The sequence below is a fragment of the Gymnodraco acuticeps genome, unplaced genomic scaffold (assembly GCF_902827175.1).
Source record: "Gymnodraco acuticeps unplaced genomic scaffold, fGymAcu1.1, whole genome shotgun sequence".
NCBI lineage: Eukaryota > Metazoa > Chordata > Actinopteri > Perciformes > Bathydraconidae > Gymnodraco > Gymnodraco acuticeps.
The window spans coordinates 95,001-117,856 of record NW_022990337.1 but is presented as its reverse complement, the minus strand read 5'-3'; the positions used below and the strand labels follow the sequence as shown (position 1 = coordinate 117,856).

General features: G+C 43.8%; 1 protein-coding gene across 1 annotated transcript in view; it reads right to left on the bottom strand.

Moving 5' to 3' along the window:
- Positions 1 to 13,453: 13,453 nt before the first annotated feature.
- hells (helicase, lymphoid specific) overlaps positions 13,454 to 22,856 on the bottom strand; it is a 13,819-nt gene continuing 4,416 nt past the window's right edge. The window contains exons 12-23 of the mRNA XM_034223430.1: positions 22,329 to 22,525; positions 21,823 to 21,916; positions 21,055 to 21,216; positions 20,698 to 20,840; positions 20,147 to 20,291; positions 19,941 to 20,024; positions 16,945 to 17,064; positions 16,732 to 16,848; positions 16,501 to 16,660; positions 16,255 to 16,351; positions 14,401 to 14,477; positions 13,454 to 13,817 (exon numbers count right to left, since the gene is read on the bottom strand). Coding sequence (XP_034079321.1) covers positions 13,729 to 13,817; positions 14,401 to 14,477; positions 16,255 to 16,351; positions 16,501 to 16,660; positions 16,732 to 16,848; positions 16,945 to 17,064; positions 19,941 to 20,024; positions 20,147 to 20,291; positions 20,698 to 20,840; positions 21,055 to 21,216; positions 21,823 to 21,916; positions 22,329 to 22,525 — 1,485 coding nt within the window. The 3' untranslated portion in view covers positions 13,454 to 13,728. The remainder of the gene's footprint in view (positions 13,818 to 14,400; positions 14,478 to 16,254; positions 16,352 to 16,500; positions 16,661 to 16,731; positions 16,849 to 16,944; positions 17,065 to 19,940; positions 20,025 to 20,146; positions 20,292 to 20,697; positions 20,841 to 21,054; positions 21,217 to 21,822; positions 21,917 to 22,328; positions 22,526 to 22,856) is intronic.

The following is a 22,856-nucleotide window of genomic DNA, read 5'->3' as shown; positions in this document are numbered from 1 at the left end:
CGTTCCCTCTTTGCTAGGGGTAAAAAGGGGAAACGACACGACCAGTTTGTAATTGGTATTGGTTACCGGTGGGTTTATTTATGACTGCAAGTAAGCAAAATGATGGACACAAACAGCTTGGCCCAACAACGGGTCAAGCTGTCACTATCCAACAAAAGGGGTCTCCAAAAGAGAGTTGCCCCGCTATACAAAAGGAAAGAAAATCTCACTTCTAAAGTGGAAACAAAACAATAACAAAACGGGACTGTGTGGAAACACAGCTGTTGCTGATCAACCGGTGCTAATCACCGGGGTCTAAGCAATATACACAAATGCTGATCTACAGGCGCTAAGCTAACCTGGGTCTAAGCTGTTTCACAATGTCACTAATCTAAATGCGGGTCTACAGGAGCTAAGCAACCTGGATCTATGCAACACACACACACGAACCCTACACTAAACACAGAATACCACGACACACTGCTAACCAGTGTGCTCGCACAGAACCCTACAGAATACACACTGCTAGTCAGTCTACAGAAGCACAGAATACACACTGCTAGTCAGTCTACAGAAGCACAGAATACACACTGCTAGTCACCCCCAAAACACACCAGGAGCGTCTGCGTTGTGTTACGGCCGCGCCGCGGCGGTCGTAAGGATCGCGGCCACTCTAGTCAATGGGTGCTATTACACCACACGCGCCGTGTTACGGCTCAGACGCGTCCCAGAAGCGGCTCGGCGCAGCGCTTCTCTAAAATTAGGATGAATCCTATTTTTGCCGCGGCGCAGCCGTAAGTTAAAGTCGGGCAGGCAGCCCACCCCTCGCAGGAAGTGGAAAGGTGAGCATCCGGGCCAGGCCCATCCCCCACATATACTAATTTAGCAGACCCCACAACACCTCCACTACGAAACGCACCATGGACGACCAGCGTTCTCCTCCGGTGTACAGGCACTGTAAATTATATATATATAGAATAATTATGATGATGAATGCATATATTTTTACCACTAAAATACAGCAACACATCTTTGATTCATGTCGTTTATAACTGGAATATTACAATTATTATCAACTGTGTCTGTAGTCTACAACACAACAAAATAGGAAATAACAACAATAAACACGATTTAAACAGACACAAACATAAACCATTTAACTACGTAAAGCCTACTTACTTGTAGAAGTACAAATATCCAGGAAATATTCCAAAATCAACAACAACTGCGAGGCTGCACACGCTCCGCTTCCGCAACGTTTTGAAACGCGTCTGGTGTGTGTTGTCGCAGGAGGAGGTTGCAGCGTGGCGCAGCCGCAACGTAACGCAGCGCAGACGCTCCTGGTGTGTTTTGGGGGTCAGTCTACAGAATCACAGGATGAGGGCTTTGTCACAAGTAGAGGGTTGAGGCATCTGTCACAAAATATAGGGCCTCCAGACGGATGTTCGTGCCCAGCCTTTATCCTCCTCCCCCGGATGACGTGGCAGCAGCGGGCAGGGCTTGAGTGACGTCTGTCCAATCCCCGCGAATGTTACGAGGTCGGGACGGCCACTCACAGCATCAGAAGGCACAGCTCATTTGCATACACACAGTTAAAGGCACAAGGTAGCAGCGTCTGTAACCCCCCCCCCCCTTAAAACACAAACCCCACAGGGTTTTTGTGAACCATAGCACACCATAACCATAGAACACATCATTCCAGCCTGGACAACGCATCTGCGAACACATTTTCTGACCCTTTCTTGTGGCAGATTTGCAGGTTGTAGTCCTGGACGATCAGAGCCCACCGCATGAGACGCTGATTGTGGTTGTACATGCGGGACAAAAAGACAATGGGGTTATGATTGGTAAACACTGCAACCGGCAAAGAACTGGACCCGACATAAACCTCAAAGTGCTGGAGAGCTAACAACAAAGCAAGGGTCTCCTTTTCGATAGTAGAGTAGCGTACCTGGTGCTTGTTGAATTTACGGGAAAAATAACAGACAGGATGATCAACTCCATTCGCATCCTCCTGCAGTAAAACAGCACCGGCCCCCACTGCACTGGCATCCACCTCGAGTTTAAAGGGTTTAGCAAGATCGGGAGCAGCGAGCACAGGAGCGTGACTTAAGAGTGTCTTTACACACTCAAATGCATGTTGGCACTCAGGGGTCCAAACGTTATCTTATCTTATCAAATTAGTTAGGGGTTGGGCCACAGTGGAAAAATTACGGCAGAAACTGAGGTAGTAACCGGCCATACCGAGGAAACGGCGGAGGTCACTCCTGGTGCCGGGCATCGCACATTCAGCCACCGCAGCAACCTTAGCTTCCACTGGTCGGACTTGGCCTTGCCCAACCTGCTTCCCTAAATAGGTGACAGTAGCTTTACCAAACTCACATTTGGCCAGATTGAAAGTAAGAGACGCCTGTGCGAACCGGGTGAATACCTGCCCCAGGATCTTCATGTGCATCTCCCAGGTGGGCGTGTACACAATGAGATCATCTAAATAAGCATTACAGTTACTTATTCCGGAGAGGACAGTATTCACCAATCTTTGAAACGTAGCAGGTGCATTACACATACCAAACGCCATGACTGTGTCCTGCAGGAAACAGTCAGGTGTAGCGAAAGCGGAAATTTGTGAGGCACGGTCCGTTAAAGGTACCTGCCAGTAACCTTTAAGTAGGTCCAGCTTACTGACATATTTAGCGGAACCTAAATTGTCAACGCAATCTTCCATTCGCGGCAAAGGATAACAATCGGACACCGTAACAGCGTTCACTTTGCGGTAGTCAGTGATGAAGCGCGGAGACCCATCCGATTTAGCCTCTACCAGGCACGGGGAGCACCACGGGCTAGAGCTCTTGGTAGCCAAGCCGTTATTTACAAGATACTCAGCCTCCTGCTTCATAAGTGCGCGTTTGGTGGGATTGGCGCGGTACGGATGTTGTTTAATTGGCCTCGCATCTTTTACATCAATGTCATGCGTTATCACATTAGTTTGTGTCGGGACATCATGGAAAAGGCTCGGGAAACGATCCACCAACTGGGTTATGTCATGCTGCTGGGCCTCCTGCAGATGACCTAACACAGTGGGCAATGTCTTTACCATCTCCGAGTTGCATAACCGAGCACCCGGCTGGTGATGTGAACGCATCACCAAACCGTCGTCAGAAGGGCCGGAACTATCTGTAACTATTAACGCCGAAACAGCAACTCTTTGATTCTCCGAGCCGGCAGGCTGACTATCAGCGGCGGCGCGGGAATGGTAGCGCTTCAACATATTAATATGACAGACGCGCGTTTTACGCCGTCTCTCCGGAGTACAAATAACATAATCCGTGTCACTGAGACAATCACGGATTTCGTACGGACCGAGGAATTTGGCTGAGAGCGCAGAGCCGGTGATAGGTAATAGTGCGAGGACCTTGTCACCTATTTCAAAGTGCCTAGGGACAGCGGCACGGTCATAGTTTCGCTTCATGACCGCTTGTGAAGCGGAGAGCGACTCTCTAGCGAGTGAATTTGCTCGGTGCAAACGCTCACGAAACTGGCTAACGTAATCCAATACGTTTTTATCTGAAGGTATATCAGCCGAAAGAAACTCATCATGTAAGATTTTTAGTGGCCCGCGGGGTGTATGGCCGAAAACGAGCTCCGCGGGACTGAATCCTAATGACTCCTGAACAGCTTCACGGGCTGCGAACAAAACGAAGGGAATTCCCTCATCCCAATTCTTCTCTGTTTCCATACAGTACTTTCGCAGCATGCTTTTTAAAGTCTGATGCCACCGTTCTAACGCCCCCTGCGACTCGGGATGATACGCACTGGATATCACATGTTTAACCTGCAGTGTTTGTAGGACCTGTTTGAACAACTTGGATTTAAAGTTTGTCCCTTGGTCACTCTGGATTACTCGCGGAATTCCAAATGTAGAAAAGAACTTCGTCAAGGCATTAACTACAGATGCGGAAGTAATGCTACGCAGCGGAATAGCTTCCGGAAAACGAGTCGACGTACACATTATGATGAGCAAATACTGTTGACCTGTTTTCGTACGTGGTAAAGGACCAACACAGTCTATCAACACCCTGGTCAAAGGGCTCACCTATAGCCGGTATGGGATGTAACGGAGCCTGCGGAATTTTTTGATTAGGCTTACCGACAACCTGGCACACATGACAGCAGCGGCAGAAGCTAGAGACATCTTTCTTTAAACCTGGCCAAAAGAAATGCTTTAGAATTATGTGATAGGTTTTTGTCACGCCCAAGTGTCCCGACCATTGACTTTCATGCGCTACAGATAGCACATGTTGACGGTATGGCACCGGCACGACTACTTGATGCACTACACTCCAGTCAGCTTCAGCAGTAGCAGTGAGGGACCATTGGCGCACTAATATCTCCTTATCCAACACATAAGCCACCTTCTCACCCCTTGCTTTGTCATTACTCACCACCTGCTCAAAACACTTCACAAGCGTCGGATCCGCCCTCTGCGCGGCGAGTAACCACTCTCGGGTTACCGGGAGTGTGGAACCGTCACCGGCTGGGTTGGCAGTTTGCGCTGGCGCAGCGGTTTCAGCAGGGAACGCGGAAATCACCACTGCTGGTTTTTCCTCCGACATTATGTCATCTGTAAACAGGGTCCCAAACATAGTATCATTTAGAGACACCTCCGAGTCACTCTTACGCGCCTGCGCGTGAGTGACAGCACAAATGGGGAAAATGTGAGCATTTGTGGCCTCAGACAACACAGTCTGAGGAGAATCCAATATTTCAAGTGCAGGAGTTACCTTACCTCCTGCGATGTCATTTCCCATTAAAATAACTATACCCCGTATGGGTAATGCTGGGCACACAGCAACAGGGGAAAATCCAGTAATTAACTTCGACTGTATGTGTACATTGTGTACGGGACGGGGCACGTAACCCATTTCAATGCCACATAATAGTGATCCGTACCCACACGCTGACTGGTCTGAGAATGGCAGAGCCGAGGCCACAATCACTGACTGTGAACCTCCAGTGTCTCGTAGGATGCGGACGGGTCTCTGATCGTCTGACTCACCTGTTAATGATATCAACCCATCGAACACAAAAGGCCTGAAACAGGGATCTATTTCCTCATCATTGTCAGATGCGGGAGTAATGAGTGGGTTGGTATTGATTAAGCCGATGCCTTTCGGCCTAGTCATGTTGGGTGGCTGCTCCTTCCGCTTCAGAATCATACAATTACCAATAAGATGCCCAAGCTGATGACAATAGTGACATTCTCTCTCCTCTTTGTTCCTCGTAAATACTCTCGCTGACTGACCAACAGGTGCACCCGGCATGCGGCGAGAGTTCTCAGCAATAGCCGGAGAAAACACCGTTTTATGCATTAGCACATATTCGTCTGCCAGCACAGAGGCTGCGGAGAGAGATTGCACTTTCTGGTCATTTAGGTGCCCCACAATACGGTCAGGTAATACCCTCTTAAATTCCTCCATCAGGATTAATTCCTTCAAGGTAGAATACTCTGCAGCGTCACATGACTCAATCCATTTATTTAACAACATCCCCTTCTCCCTGGCATACTCGACATGTGTTTGATTAGCCCCCTTTCTGTGATTCCTGAACTTCTGCCGATAAGCCTCGGGAACTAACTCATACACCCTAAGTATGGCACGCTTCACCAAGTCGTAACTTAGGCTGTCCTCCAGTGAAAGAGCAGCAACCGCCTCCTGAGCTCTCCCGTGAAGTTTACACTGCACTAACAGAGCCCAGGCCTCAGCCGGCCACTGTAATGCCGCTGCCATGCGTTCAAACCAAGCGGCAAACTGTGGGGTAGAGCCGGAAAGCAAATACGGAAGTGCCACACACTGCAGTTCATATATTGGCCGATAGGCGATGGCTGCAGAAAGGAGCAATTTCCATAGACCCCCATGTTAAAATGCCCAACTTTACAGCAGAAAAAAACATGTTTCTACCCCTGGCTCCATACATTTTTTATTATCGATATAGTTAGATTCCACCTTCATGATTATGGATCTGTGAGTGAATTGTTTTCTAACGCGACCCTTTTATTTATATTAGGTCTTAAAGTTTGTGCATAAATTAGGGCGTGGTCACATTGAGTGACGGCTCTGTGAAGTGACTGCCGCTGTTAGCTTCTTGTCTCTATGCTACCTGCTCCGTGAAGCTAGCTACAGGGACTCTGCCTGCTCACTCAGCTCATCCAGGAAACACAACTTGTAGCCGGCCGTGGTTGTTTGTTCTTCATGCTTATATATCGGACTATTGTGACTCGCTCTGCGGTTAAAACAGACGGTGCATGAATGCGGTAAGTGAAATTCGAGTGCTTTATTTATGTGTTAATGATTTTAATCAGCTACGTAATGAATGGTAAGGCTTGGGTTAGCATGTATGCTAGTTGTTTTTTTTAATATATTGATTTGACAGGGACAGTGCACATTGATTGACATTTCTGTAACTGCGCCAGAGTTAGCCAACAGGCTATTTTTCGTCTGTAGTCCCTGGACAGATGTTAAAAGTCATCCTAAAAACAAAAATTCACTTCAAATAACAGGTCAATACAATCAGTAAAACAACATTCAACAGAGATACTTATATTATGATAAAAGCATATATAAAAACATAAAAACTAAACTAAAATACATATTCACAAAGCAGACAGATACAGTTCAAGGCATATGTACAAACAGAGCGTTGTAATGTACAGATTGTGTCAGTGTTGACAGAGCTGACTTTCCACTAACCATGTTTTTAAGGTAGATTTAAATAAACTGCAGGTGTTTTGTTCTCTAATCTTTACTGGGATGGGTACTTGCTTACCATGCTGCGAATGGATCTGGCCCTTCGTACATCCAGGACATGGTTAAACCGTACACCCCAGCGCGTGCACTACGCTCTGCATCAGCCAAACGACTGAGATGGGTCTGGCTGCAGACCGCAGCAAGGAGGCGGATCGTATAGGGGCGTTTCCTAACTTTTTTTATCCAATAGAATGACACTCAGCAGAAATACATACTGTGGGTTGCAGTAATGCAATTTAAGGGATTCCAGCTGCTTTTATAAATCCTCGCAGAATAAGTCATTCGTTCTTTCACGATGGCCGAACAACAAGTTGAAACAGCGGTAATAGTATTTTCCAGAGATGCATGTTTATATTTATTGTAATGTCATTTTTCTTAACACACAATTGTCTCGTTATCAAAGTACAACATCGACTGTCCAACCTCGTTACAGCGTTAATAAAGTAAATAATAGTTGTATGTGGTAAAAATGTTTGTGGTATTAAATGCTAACTTAGCATGATGCTATAAACACGTTGGCCTATAGTCCCGTTTGCAACCAGGCCTACTCTATTGTTGTAATAACGTTAAGCTTAGATAGGTCAATAGATTATCAGGCTCGGTAACAATACTGATTTGTGTTACCAAAGCTGATCATCTAATTGACCTAAGGTTAGCGTATATGCTGTGATGCTAACCAGCACTTAGCATGATGCTAGTGTACTCTTGTATTATCTTGGAAATATAATTAGGCCTGCCCTACATACTGTAACTTAATCAAATAATATGGTATGGATTCGGATAGACAACATGGCTAGCTTGGTTGGTTGAATTGAGTAATAAGATGTGCGGTACTGATTAAGGTTGTAACTGTAACAGTTTGTAACTACTAGTTGTAATGAACCAGACGAGAGACGGACGCATCCTTTCAGTAAATGTCGGCTGCTAATCAATATGTAAAAATAACACTTCGGATGTGTCTTCTATAATTATGTAACATTAGTTATGGCATCATCAGAAAAGATGAGCTGGCAGGATTCTGCAGCATTGACTGTTTCTATGATGCTGGAGGCACCTTCCAAGAATAAAATGTTTGTTTAATAAAGACTTTCCTCTTTGTATGTACTGTATATGTTTTTTATTTTTTTATTAATCTTACCACCAGACACAACATGAACAAATGAATGATACACATCAGGACAGTAACTTAAACTTCAGTATTTTAGGTGTACAGAAACCTCTACTCATGTTGTTAAAGGAATGCTCCACTCATTAGATAATTAATCAAAACTTCAGTATTTAGTGAAACATTATGTTTAAACCATACCCTGAAGAAATCAGCGATATTCCCCGGTAAATAATGATTTTATAGCTCTTTTTTATCAAAACCTGTATATTCCGTCAGGCCGCTGCCATTTTGCCCATTTTCAGTAGTCACGTGATGGTCGTGACGTCATCCATGCGTTCACTTTGTAAACACCATATACAGTCTATGGTAAACACACGAAAACATGGCGAAGTTTTGAGCAATATGAAGAGATTGGAAGGGGGAATTCAGCCATACAGGTTCGAGCCTACTTAGTACATACAATGATTTTGATTACTAGATATGTATGCATGTAGTACCACCCTTGCTAGCGATTCCCTCTCTAGTTTAGCATACTCAGCCTCGTTGTCCCTGGCCCTAGAACCACGATTTTATGGGGCCGGACAAACTGGGGGGAAATACCCACTAGCCGGTACTACGCTATATGGAAAGGCCACCAAAAACTGGCCTGGCCTGGACGATAAAGGACGTTTGAACGGGGCTACCCGCTGCAATGGAAATGCGCTATAACATACCTTATTCTTACTCCGAGCACTACTTCTGGTCCTCCGTCGCTTCACACTTGCAGAGGGCGATTTCTCAACTGGCCGAACTGGTGTCCTGGTCGGTGATGACACCAGAAAGACCGATGGTACTGCATCTCCATTAAGTAATGGTTGTTCAATAAATCCCATGTTATGTTTTATCATACTCTCAGAGTAGTCGTCCGGAAACTTGAAATGTTCGCTGCATACATGCGCCTGTGGATCTTTCGGTTCGGGCCGGCCACATTTCGCTAGCCACTGCCTCCGAACGTACTTCCTACGCTTACCTTTTGGCAACAGATGGAACCGAGCATTCCGTGGATTGTTCCTATCAGAATTGTGGCAATGTTTCGCGATACAATGAGGCATATTTGAAGAGAGTAACTACAGTAAATAACATGAACATCAACGTGTCCTCGAAACCAAACGCATGGTTTACGTCACGTCCGGTAAAATGGCGCCGCCCACAGTGTTGATGTTATTTCGGTAATTAATCAGTTTAAAATCACTGATAATGTCATCGGATTAAAAAAAAAAAAAGAGAGAGACTGGCAGAGACTGGTCTGTTTTATCGGATGATAATTATTTAAAAAATGAGTGTCATGAGCATACCATTCCTTTAAATGATATACAGCAATATCTTCCATAAAACGTAGTTGATTTGAATAATAATTACTACCACTGCACAAACAGTGAAAAATGATATGCCTACAATTTATGAATTTGTCTTCTCTGTGGGTTGTATACTCTTCATTCTTTATGCAAATTAATTATAATTATAATTTTTCAAAGTTCGTTTATGATTCATTCAAAGCATTAAAATAATGAGAAACAGAGAGCGTCCTATACCTTTAAGAAATACGTGGGGGCGGGGTTCATAACCCTTTAGGAAACGCCCCTATACGATCCGCCTCCTTGCTGCGGTCTGCAGCCAGACTCTATTGAAACGACTCACTGCACCCTCGCTGCGAGGGGGACCCAAGTTCCCATCAGCAAAAACACGTGGGTTTGCTATCCTGGCTCCAAAATGGTGAAATGAGCTCCCCATTGACATCAGGACAGCAGATAGCTTGCACATCTTCTGGCGCAAACTGAAAACTCATCTCTTTCGACTCCACTTCGAGCGATAGATTTATGAACAAAGCACTTATATACTAATAAAGGCTGGCTTATCTAAAGCCAGTTGAGTAGCACTTGAAATGTTTGGCTCTATGAAACCTGATGTACTTATATGATTCTGTTTTCTTCAAGGTTGTGTCTTCCTGGTCGAATGTACTTATTGTAAGTCGCTTTGGATAAAAGCGTCAGCTAAATGCAATGTAATGTTGTGCAGCTTTAAAAGAAAAAGTGGTAGCTACATCGGTGCCAACGATGCTAATCGTAGCCTCCAAGTTAAAATCATAGACTGTATATATAAAGGTTAAAACGAAATAGACAAGTGTTAAGCGTTAAGTGGATACTGTTGAACAAACGGCTTCTGTTTGAGGTTGATAAAACAAGGTTACATCCTTGTAACTTAGAGATATTTTATTATGTAGGTAGGAACTGTATGCATCTAAGGTTAATTTAAATTGGCTACGCTCAAGTATGTAGACAAGCTAATGTCGAAGTAGTGTATGTGAAATCAACCTCACAATAAGATGTGTGTATATTACAATTATTAATGTCATATTTCAAGATGATTACTTAGATATTACAATATGGTTGGTTGAGCTGGAGTTCATTATCGAGCTTACACGTTAACGTCAGAGTCATCTGAAGAACGAACCCAAACCTTGTTGTTTTTATTAATTGCATTACCAAATGGGTATCAAATAAACAGTAAGCATTGGTAACACAACTTCCAAAGTTACAGTAAAATAAAAAGGACCCTGACTCGGACAATACACAAGAGAATCAGTTATATTGTTTGTACACATGGTACTTTACATATATATATATATATATATATATATCTGTTTGTTTAAGGTGTCCAGGTGATGCAGACAGGCTGGACCAGAGAGTGAGAGACAGAACTGGACTCCTCACAGCAGTGAACTTCAGCACAGGTACAAAGACTCTTTTTTCATACTGTACAAAGAATCAAGAAAGATATTGGTTTAAATGAATGAAGTATTGACTTGAATACACTGATATACATTCCATTAAACAATACTAAATACTAGATCACCTACACATCAGTTAAGTTGAGGGCTTTTTCCATGCAAAAAGTTACATTTAGATATTTAGCAATATGACTTTGTCAGCTTTCTAATTTAATGTATTGAAGGCAAAGATATTTAACACATAGTGAGAACTGCTACTATTTATCTCTCAATATTGTCTGTAAAAAACGTGGTAAAAGTTATTCTTTCAGTGAGACAACAGAGCAAGCTTCTACAGTTCCACTACGTTTTGTAACAGTTCAATGTTATTTTGATAACATATATTTCAATGTTGATGAACTTCACACTGTTCATTCATAATCTGATTGTCTTTGTAGCTCATTGTTGAAATAAATAAAAAAAACATTCCAATTACAAAATAATTATATCTACAGCCCCTAAACACACAAACACACCGCTTTCATAAATAACACACTTGTTCTGTATGTTTCCTGTAATTTGTGTTAGGAAAGGACATGCCTGAAAGACACAACATTTTCTCCTTCTCTGAGGGTCAAGAAGAACATCCAAGAGGAACATTAAAAGCTGATGTTATGAGATTTTAAGACCAGTACAGGACATTCACTAAGAAACTACTTTTATTGTAAAGCTGATCGAATGCAGCTATTTCCACATCTACACTCCATCCGCTGATTATTTCTATTTGCCTCACTTTATGAGCTTCACATCACCTGTGCCTTGTACTGCAGAGTTTGCAACGTCACAAATAAATGGGGCCAATCTTCAGTCAGATGTGAATGTGTAATCTAACAGTTTCAGTAAGAATAATGGACAAAAGGAGTGCAAATACAAATACAATTTATTGAAATGTGAACCAAAAGTTAATCAAATGTTTTAAATATAAAGCACATATGGACAGAAGGTGTAAACCTATTAAATGTATAAGTAAACACATTTAGTCAAATAAAGTGACCGACTAGGCCTGTGCAGTTGGTATCAGCTGTGCCCAGCATGGGCTCCTCCATCAGGCCTGGTCCTCCTCGCTGAGGAAAGACCCTCAGTCCTCTCCAAACCAACAGACAGGACGTCCATCACACAGAGGTTTCTCCCTGAAGTCTCTGCAGCTCTCTGGACACCATGCTGTCTCAATCCGTCCACACTGAATATGAGAGGGGGAAAATGAAAATAATAAATGCTTTAGACAATAAGAAACATAAAGTTGACTGTTGAGTTGCTCAGTTTTTTTAGATTGTCAATACTATTACTGTATAACTAATATCTCAGGTTAAGAGACCCATTCAAATAAAGATTGGTCTTTAAATACATTTTGTCTTTTGAATTGTTTGTCTAAAGTCAAGGATCTATAACTGGTACTTAGTTTTAATGATACAGTCTGGTTATTATGCTGTTTGGAGGAGGCCTCACAGGTAAGAGCACTAACTAGCTAGCATCACATGACCTTAGCTTGACTTAAATGTATTAAACGTATAGTTAAGTGATATCAAAATATAAATAACTAATGTCATGCAAACATATTAATATTTGCTTGATTCCAGTGTTGAATTTAGCACAATTGCATACAAACGTTAAGGGGTTTAAAGATTCTGAAGTATTATGCTAAAAACTCAATAACTTAGATTATTATTTATAGTTTTTCTGAATAGTTTCATGTCCGCTTACCTTAGAAACATAAAATGCGACGGCAGCGTGCAGATGGGGAGCATGTTAGCTTAGCTTGGTAGCTTCAGATAGCTCTGGAACTTCCAGCTCGGTGGCAGCAGGTCCCGCCTCGGCTCTGCCTCTTTGCCCTTATTTGGAGCAGGCGGGAGTTGAACTCTGACGTCACTGTCGAGCCGTTAGTGGCCGACTCCGCCTACTAAGGGCTTCACGGCAACTCTGCAGAATCCTATGGGTGACGTCACGGACCCTATGTCCATTTATATATACAGTCTATGGTTCACACGGGCAAAACTCAAACGGACTATAAACGTTAAACACAAGTCATGTGCACGGAAATGCTGTTCAACCATTAAGACATTAAGGGGGTAAAAACGCAAATCCCGACAATTTCTACCGGAGCCTCCGCCATGGAGCATCGGCACTTTCGGCTGGTTATTCTCATGCTGCTGTTAATCTGGAGATCAACAGACACTAGCGGCCCGCGCATATGATTATAATCAGACAACGTCCGTTAAAAAACAAAATAACACAAGACGTTCTGCAGTAAGGAGGGGCGTTTCACCGAAGACAGGTGTTCTATTTTTATGTAGCTGATGGAGAATCTTTACTTTACACGACACTGTTCAACACTTCATTCTGCTTCACTCTTTAACTAAACAACCGCAGATCTCTTGAAAGACTCTTTCGCTAAAGATTTTGAAGACATCCGCGTTCTTGTGACACGTAAATACTACGCTTCCTATGTTTTGGTGCGGACTGCGTTCACACCAGCAATGAACCGCTCCAGAGTTCGCAAGCAAGCGCTCCGAGACCACCTATTTTAGCGGACCAGAGTCCGGTTTTTTAGTTCACTTCAGAGGTCTCGGATTGTGTTCACACCGACCCAAATGAACCGCACCAAGCGGCTAAACGCACCAGGGTTCGATTAAACCGGACTATACAAGGCAGGTGTGAACGCACCCTTAATCTACAGGAAAGTTCTTTGATTAAAACATTGTTATGAATGGCCAAAAGAAAATCCAGGACTAAAACAGTGAAAAAGATGCACAGACCTTGTGAACAGTGAACAGCTTTTAATGAAACTTAGTTTATTCTGATAGTCTTGATGAACTGCCAGCAAGAAAAGCCAACTGAACCATGTTTTCTTCTTTTCACATGCAAATACTCAACTGTCATTGACAGACAACAAAATCCCAAATGATAGTTATTAAAAGTGTAGTGGTTTACAAAAAAAGACCATGACTGCAGACAGTAGTTTTAGGAAGGGACGGCGGTTAAGAGCCATGATCTAGGTGCAACTTTAGTTTTTCTTTAATAGCTTGCAGGTGTTTTCAGATCAAAGGGATCTCTGAAGAGTCTTCAGCATCCATCACTCTGAACACTCCCCCCTTCTCTTTCTTCATGCTCCCCTTCCCTTTGTCTGAAAGTACAGAGAACAACACTTTACTTCAGCTCATTAGAAAAAACAATGACTAAGTACTAAGACAGTAAATTAAAAAAGGGACAATGCAAACATGACACATTTAAAAAAGGTTCACATCACCCTAATGACCAACATTAAAGCCTTTACACATGGCGCCTTAGAAAACCCTCCATTACACATCAGGTCCTCTTTCGAAACTGATCAGCACAAACATAAGGTGGCAGTAGTAATGTTTACACTACGTAGTGCGGCACAGCTCTCGACGCCAGCTATTAATATTTAGGTTATTAAAGTTACATTTCTACTTTATTAAATGGATACATTAGACATTCTGTATTCACTGATTATTGACAACTTTCAGTGTCGTTGTGATGGTAAGATAATATATTTTTAGCATTCCATCATATTGATCACCTTAGTGTATTTGGCCCAACAGCATTTTTGTTTGAGATATTCAACTTTTAATTGAACATTGTGCCTACTGAAGTGCTTTTGCATGATCATATTTTAATAATCACTCCCACATTATCCTCTGAAATAACGACAAGAGTGTGACCTGTGTAGTGGTGTTTCTCCTCACCCAGCATGTCGCTGCGATCCAGTAAAAGCTCCAGGTCCTTGTTGCTGATCACCTCCCCCCTTGATGTTTTCACCTCCCTGAGCGAGACAAACGAACAGACAAACGTTACTCTACACCAGGGGTCGGCAACGTTTTTTTATATGAAGTCCCATTGAGCGTGCCGACGATCTTGTATTATCAATGGGTCAATGGGGGGGGGGGGTGAGGAGCTCAACGCTTGTGAACTGTCAACAGGAGGGCGGGGGAGCCTCGCTGCGGGGAAGCAGTGTGTGGACCTGTCAGCACAAATTACCTGATGCCGAATTTAACAAACAAGAAGAGATTGAAGGGCCATCTACTAATGACCATGTGAGCTGTGAATTGAATTTGATCGCATACTTTGTACTGGTGGGTGCACTCATCCTTGGCTGAGATTGATATTGAAAGTGGATGACATTGTTGATGATGTTGGAGATTGTTAATGTTGTTAATGATGTCAGGACTTATGTCTTGAATGTTGCTGTATTATTGTTGTATTGTTTTAAGTGTCGGACCCCAGGAAGAGTAGCTTTTGTCAAGAGCAAAAGCTAATGGGGATCCTTAATAAACATAAACATTTAAATAATTGGTTTAAACGGCATAATAATAAGGACGATCGTCCGTTCTGTGATTCTCCAGAACACAGATGGCCAGTCCGCCCCTTTGTAGCATATTATTTCGATGAGAGATGAGCAGATCGACACTGGGCTCTCAACTAAAGACACAGCCACGCAAAAACTGCGGCATTTGTACAGCTCCTTATGGGTACTGCAATTATGGCGCGTTTCCACTGCAGCGGGTAGCTCGCTTTAAGCGTGCCGAGCCGTGCGGGGCCCATTTTTGGTTGCGTTTCCACTTGGCCTAGTTTTGGCCCAGGGCTACTTTTTCAGCTTTTTTCTGGCCCGACTAAATCGTGGTTCTAGGGCCAGGAACAACCAGGCTGAGTCGGGCTGAGTATGCTAAACTAGAGAGAATCGCTGGCAAGGAGGCTACAACTACAACAAGATGAACATATTTGACCGTGATTTAATTGTAATACACGTTTCAAAATGATGCCGAAGTAACAACATACTGATACCGGTTAGTAAAAACCATGAATTAATGCTTTGACAAGTCTGCAGACAGACGGCAGGCGAAAAACCCTTTTAAAATGCGTGTTTTCTAAATGGAGCTTGGCTAAGCTAACGTTAATATGCTCCGACCGTCCACACTCACAACAACGGCCTATACAGACATAAATAAACCAGCGACTGTATTCGCCATGACACAGGCAGTCTGTGGTTTGTACTTGTTTAACTTTTGTCTAGTTTCTGAACAGATATGAGGAGCTGTGAGCTCTGAGTGCTAACAGCTAATGGCTGTGTTGTTTTTTGGGGCTCTCATTGAAGATGACGTCACGGCTCCGCCTACACTGCGTTACTATAGTAACTACCCCAGTTCCTAAACTGTAATGGAAGCGCAGCATTAAAGGGAGCCGGGCCTAATAAGGCCTAACCAAACCGAGCGAGGCTGAGCGAGGCCTGCAGTGGAAACGCGCCATTAGTGAAGTGCTTTCCTCCGTGGTGAAACGATCAGCACCACGGAGGAAAGCGGCAGAAAGTCGCCTGGAGTTAAAGAGAGCGGGGCTGCGTTGCGTGCATGGCTTCCTTCTGCAGGTAACGGGGAGACGCGCTTTGGCGTCGGTCTCGTTCAAGATCCGAAAATAAAATGTAAATATTTTGCACACTTATTCATAGTGTGCCACTGGTTGCGGTGGTTGCCGACCCCTGCTCTACACTGTTGAGAGCTCTTGGTTCTCCTTCACATTATCTTAACATTGAAGAGGTGGTGTCTTACTTCTCCATGCCTCTGGCTCTGAGAAGCTCCCTCAGCTCATCCAGATCAATGCAGCTCTTACTCTGGTTCAGCTCCGCCTTAGCACCTTTGAACTTATCTATGGAAGAGAAACATCATCAAGCCCACATTTGAAAGAACATTCAGAACTCCGTACATTGCTTGCAGTTATATGTAGTATATCAGCAATAGTAATGTAGTGCTGCAGTGCCTGAGGTGTGGGCAGCACATGAAGGTCAAGCCACTCACTTTTGTGGATGACCATCTGCTCCAGCTTCCTCTTGGCTGAGGCCTTCTCCAGGATCTTCTGGTCGATGGTGTTGGCCGTCACCAGCCGGTACACCACCACTGGTTTGGTTTGTCCGATTCTGTGGCAGCGGTCCTGGGCCTGAAGGTCAGCCTGAGGGTTCTGAGAGGGGATGGAAGCATTAGCACACACCAGCACTCACATATTAACATCTGACATCATCCTGCACCCACCCAGTCACTGTCGAAGATGATAACAGTGTCAGCAGCGGTCAGGTTGATCCCAAGTCCTCCCGCTCTGGTGCTCAGCAGGAACAGAAATACATCTGGATCTTTGGAGAACTTGGTCATCTGGGGAGAAAAGGGTCAGATAGTTAGTAATGACAGAAACACCATCCTTATTGGTTAAATATAAATGCTTAGCATTTTACACTTGTCAAAACTCACATTTTCATCTCTTTCAGAGAAGGACATGCTGCCATCAAGCCGGCTGTACTGGTAGCCCCGCAGATAGCAGTAATCCATCAAAAGATCCAAGATGGACGTCATCTGACTGAAAATCAGAACCTGGAGCCACACATCGATCAATTCCTTGTACGACCATGATAATACAAATATTCTATAAATCTTATATTTGATACATACATCGGAGGTGGGGGTAGGCCTGCGCATCATGAATATCCCTAAATGTTTTAATATAAAAATCATACTGGTGTGATCATTATTGATATAGATAAGAATTCTGTCTCCCACAGAACGGTTGCATAAGTCCTCTTCCTTTAAAAAAGTACTCCGAATATCAACTTGTTGCCTGTATAAAAGACACCTATCCACAGAATCAATCAGATTCCAACCTCTTCACCATGGGCAAGACTAAAGAGCTGTCCTCTGTTTACACGGAGACTTAACGGGTGTTATCCGCTATAGTTCTCTATTGTATGGACGGTTCGTTCACACAAGGCCGTAACGGAACCGCGGAAACGGAGTCCTCAAGCGATAACGGGTCCCAAGATGGACGGAACGCTCTGGGGGGCCAAACGGCTCCGTGTGTACGCCCTATACGATCATTCCCTGCCTCTCCTGCGCACCCTAATCTAATCGGACAGGAGAGAGAGATCAGCTGCTGCTGACGGAGACACGTGATGATCACCTGGAGCTCCGCCCGCTGTGATGGAGACGAGATCTCTCTCTCCCGTCTGTGTGCGAGGGGGCGGGGCCGTTTGTAAAGGTCTCCTGACTGTTACAGACTGTCATCCTGGTTAGTGGTTACTCTGGGTTCTGTCTTCAGGACAGAGAGTTGGATTGTTTTGTTAATTGGATGGGACTTGATTGGATTCAATATTAGAGTAATTTTCTCGTTTGTTTAAATATATTTGGCCTTTGTTTATGTGATTGAATGATTTACTTAAATAAAAAGGTTGATGAATTATCATCTAATGATTTGTATGATGTTTTATTTATGTTAACGGTCACTTTGAATGATTTTAACTAATGATAATGCAGAAAAATTAACATTTTAAATTCGGGACGGTCCACATTAATTTCGGGACGGCTTAGATTGTATTTCGGGACGGTTCCGGGAGGATGGGGAAAAAAGTTAGTCGAGAGCCCTGACTACCGGGGAGAATTAGTGGCACCTTCCTTTTACAGCAGGAGCACATGCTCGCCTCGGGGAGGGAGAAAAAGAGAAACAGAGGCCGCTGAAACAGCCAGAGCCCTGCTGCTCACCCAAATCTACAGCTCCTCTGAGCATGTCCACATTTCCAGGTAGAAGCTGGGATGTTTGGGCGTTTACAAAATCCCCTGCTGTGGAAACAACTCTCTTGCTTGGTACTGATGATGCTGGGCCAGAGAGATATGCTTTGGCCCTGGGTGACAGCAGTGGGTCAAACTGTGCATTGTCTCTCCACCACTTCAAAAACAATACAGTTGTTGCCAAGTATAGATATACTGTTGGTACTTGTCAATGTCTCTAGGTGTGTACATGTAGCCCTGTAAATACGATGTCCTTTTGTGTTATCTGTTGTTTTATGTTCATGTTGTAACCTACTTGCTGCCATATTAGACAGGTCCTTAAAAAAGAGATCGATGATCTCAATGGGACCATCTGGTTGAATAAAGGTTTAAAAAAGAAAAACAAAGAAAAAAAAAATCGTGGTAGATTTTGTCAGTCTCGCGACGGTATTGAGACATTTATTTACCGCGATATATCGTTTCATCCCTAATATATACACACACACACACACACAGTGGACTAAACGGCAGATAAACTGTCACGTTTACACTAATCGAGCCGCATTAGCGCTTCAGAAGAGGCCCCCTCATAACGGCATGAACCCGTATGGCACAATGCAACTCAGTACATTTTAAACCCTTTCTTTAGTAAAATAAAATGTTTTATAAATTGGCTAACTAAGTAATCAGCTCGTCGGTGATTTGCAGCCCATGCGTGGTGAACTGCGTGTTAGAAAAGATGAGATCTCAGACTGGCTTACCTGTGCGTCAATCAAGTGGCAAATGCCATAGTAAGGATGGATGATAGGCTAACTTTATGTGATGTGGTCAGATGAGACCAACATCGAGATCTTTGGCATCAACTCGACACGCCGTGTTTGGAGGAAGAGAAATGCTGACTATAACCCCAAGAACACCGTCAGCGTGGAGGTGGAAACATTATGCTTTGGGGGTGTTTCTCTGCTAAGGGGACAGGAGGACTTACGCATCGAGGAGAGGATGTGCGCGGCTTTCATTTTTTTTATCTGTGTGAATCTGTGCTGTCCTGTTTTTCACGCTGCTTGTACAACTGAATTTCCCCACGGGGATTAATAAAGGTCCATCTTATACCGTAAAGTCTTGGCAGATCGCCTCCTTCCCTCAGCCAGGACACTGAAAATGGGTCATGGAGGGGTCTTCCAGCAGGACAATGACCCTGGACATACGGCCAAGGCAACACAGGAGTGGCTAAAGAAGCACATTCAGGTGAGGGAGTGGCCAAGCCAGTCTCCAGACCTTAGTCCCATAGAAAATCTGTGGAGGCAGCTGAAGCTTCCAGATGCCTGAGATGTGCACAAACCTGGTGACCAACTACAAGAAGCGTCTGACCTCTGTGCGTCCAACAAGGGTTTCTCCACCGAGTACTAACACATGTTTACAAGGGGGTCAAATATGTATTTCCCATAGTTAAACGGAAATCAATTTGTATCTGTTGTATAATGTCTATTTCTGGATTTTATTTTTTGATATTCTTACTCTCACTGTTAAAATAAACCTACCATTAAAATGATAGACTGTTAATGTCTTTGTAAGTGGGTGAAATTACTAAATCTGCAAGGGTTTTTGTCGTCGACCTCCCCTAGGTGAAACAGAAGTAGGGCTTCTAGTCATTGGTTGATTTGAAGTACTAAATGAATCCTCCAGTGTGTACTGGTGTCCTCCTGTTTCACCTTATGTCCCCGTGTCTTCAGGGCAGGCAGCAGTCTGTCCAGTATGAGGAACTTCCCGGAGCTCTGTACCAGTTGCTCGTCGATCTGTAGCACGTACAGAATGTGAAGAAACAATTAATATCACTGAGAATACATTCTGTTCATCTCCCGTCATTCTGTTTAGAAAAAACAGTCTGCCTGTTCCTTTGTACTCCAAGTAACATTACCTTGAACTCCTGTGTGGCGGGGTCCAGGGGGTACTCCACCAGGTACGGGTGGTTACAGCATCTTTTTAGCAGCATAAGAATGTTCTGCAGCTTCAGGTTGATCTGTGCATCGAGTGGGCTCTGGATCTCCAGCACTGGAGCGGAACTGGGGGAGAGGAGAGGGTTAGACTGTGACCCTCAAACCGCTCTGTAGTTCATTCACTCAGAAAGCGCTGCCGCAGAAACGCTGGGGATGGCGAGCAGAAAAAGCCTTGGATGTAGAAAGAACAGCTCAAAAGTTAGATTTACTGTCCATGTGAATACAGTCGCTACTGGAGCACGTTGTGTCGACACCACTCAGTGGCTGAGCATACGGCAGATTCAGAGATAACTACGGAAATCATGCAATTTCATATTTTAATTGATTGACAACCCGAGTTACAACATATATGGAGACGCAGGAAAACCAAAATCACACTGTCCAGATCAATGAGAATAAATGACATTACAAAAAGGTAAAGAAATCAAATATATTTGTATTATAGTCACACGAGTGTCTCGGCAGTGATTACCTTTGATCCAGCTCCTTGCGGACCTTCTCCAGATACTTCTCCAGGTCATAAGGTGTGTCTCCACCACGTTCTTGATAGTCTATTTCTTTCCGACTGCTACGCTTCGGCCTGCCACTTTTAGCCAGGACGACAGGAGCCTCCGCCTGCATGCATATACGCAGAGAGAAGACCCAAGTGTGGTCAATAACCATGGCGGTATGGTTTTACCCCCCCCCCCAACACGGAACATACCCCTTGTTGTATAACCCTTAACGTTTGCATTGCTGCAGTCTTTCTGACTGAAGACTTAAGCCAGACTTTTATACGCCAGCATTCAACACATACATCTCCCTGTGGGGACTGAACAGTCATACAGACCTTTTCCTGGCCCAGCACTTTTGCAATGGTTTTGTTGACCACAGCGGTATAAAAGGCTTCCTGTTTGTCCGTCAGAGGAGCGTAAACAATGATCTCCTTCTTAGGAGGAACATCCAGCGTCACGTCGGACTTCAGCCTCCTCAACAGGAACGGGGTGAGAATCTGAACAAGGGTAAACCTTTAGAAAATTCACAAAGCCTAAACCAAGTGTGTCATCTACAAATCTGAATGCAACAATAAATAACGATACATCTTATATCACAGAATAATGCATTATTGTTTCTTGAGGACAGGACAGAATCAGAACAACCATCAAGTCCGTACGTTTGAGACTTGATGCACTTTGTGTTTAGATAGATTTCATCCTCATGGCTGTGTGCGTTGTCCATACACTTGTGTGCGTTGTCCATACACTTGTGTGCGTTGTCCATACACTTGTGTGCGTTGTCCATACACTTGTGTGCGTTGTCCATACACTTGAGTACAGCCATATTACGTTCCGATTGGACAAGATAGTAATTATTGTTGGGGATTTCATGTAAATGGTGGTCCAGTTGTTAAAATGAGAATAGAAAAGGCAGTTAATGCCCTTGCTTACAGAATCTAAACATGAAATGGTTACCCCTAAATGGTGATACGTATGGCATCAGCAGATTGCCGTTTAAAAAAATAGCCCTTTCCGCAACATTTGTATTTATCAAGGTCCTCTGCAGAACCACACTTCTCTTCTCAACAGTTATGGGGGTAGGGATGGTTTGGAGGACTGACCTGGTGCAACATGCTCAGGATATTCTGCTCGCGCTCAGTAGCCACCACAGTCTCTGCTTCACCAATGGAGTCGATGTCAAACCACGACTCGAAGCTGCACGTAAACAAGTCAACAAGAGGTTAAACCTGATAAACCACTTCCAAATGAACAGCAGCAGAACTTGCCTCGAGGTCGATGTAAGCCCTATTTTCTCTCAGAGAGAGATACTGATCATTTCCGTGGGAAAAATGTTCCACAATGTGAAAGCTTTGGCTGCAGTGTTGCTGCCGAGTCAGTCTGCAGTGTGTCCGCAGAGCGACGTGGTCTGTGTGCTTAGAGTGAAATACAAACTCCCGAGAAGTCGACAATCAAACCAGCTTTCTAAATGTATTTCATATGTGTTGACATGAAAAGTAACAGAAGAGAAAACTTGTAACTTACAGACTTCATTCAGCATCCTACGTATTTTCTCTACAGAAGTCAGCAACAATAAATAAAACCCAGGAACACGGTGAAGTGCACAAACCTCTTGAGGTCGTCAAACACCTCGGGCAGCAGGAAGTTGAGAAGCGACCAGAGCTCAGCCAAGTTGTTCTGCAGCGGCGTGCCGGTTAGAAGCAGCTTGTTGTCCGTAGGCAGCAGCTTCAGTTCCCGCACCAGACGGCAGTTGAGGTTTTTGATCCTGTGGCCTTCATCCACTATCAGGTACTTCCACTGGAAGCGCTGCAGCAGAACATATATTATACTGTACAATAATCAAGATAATGAGAATACCAAAAGCCTGCGTTTTCGGAGGCGCAGTCGGCCTCTTAATTTAGTCATTTAGTAAATGTAACAATACTAATCGCAAAATACATGTTGTGGAAGGTTGTTCAACGAGTAAACTGCCATCCCCCAATTCAAACAGCTTGTTTTAAGTCAGCAGCGGTCCCACATATATACAATGAGAAGTATGGCTGCGGTTAAATGTAGAAACAATGGTTATGTGCTTGTTGTTCATGCATTAAATGTTTTTTTGTTTTATGAGTATTTCAAGCAATGAGAACAAAACTAT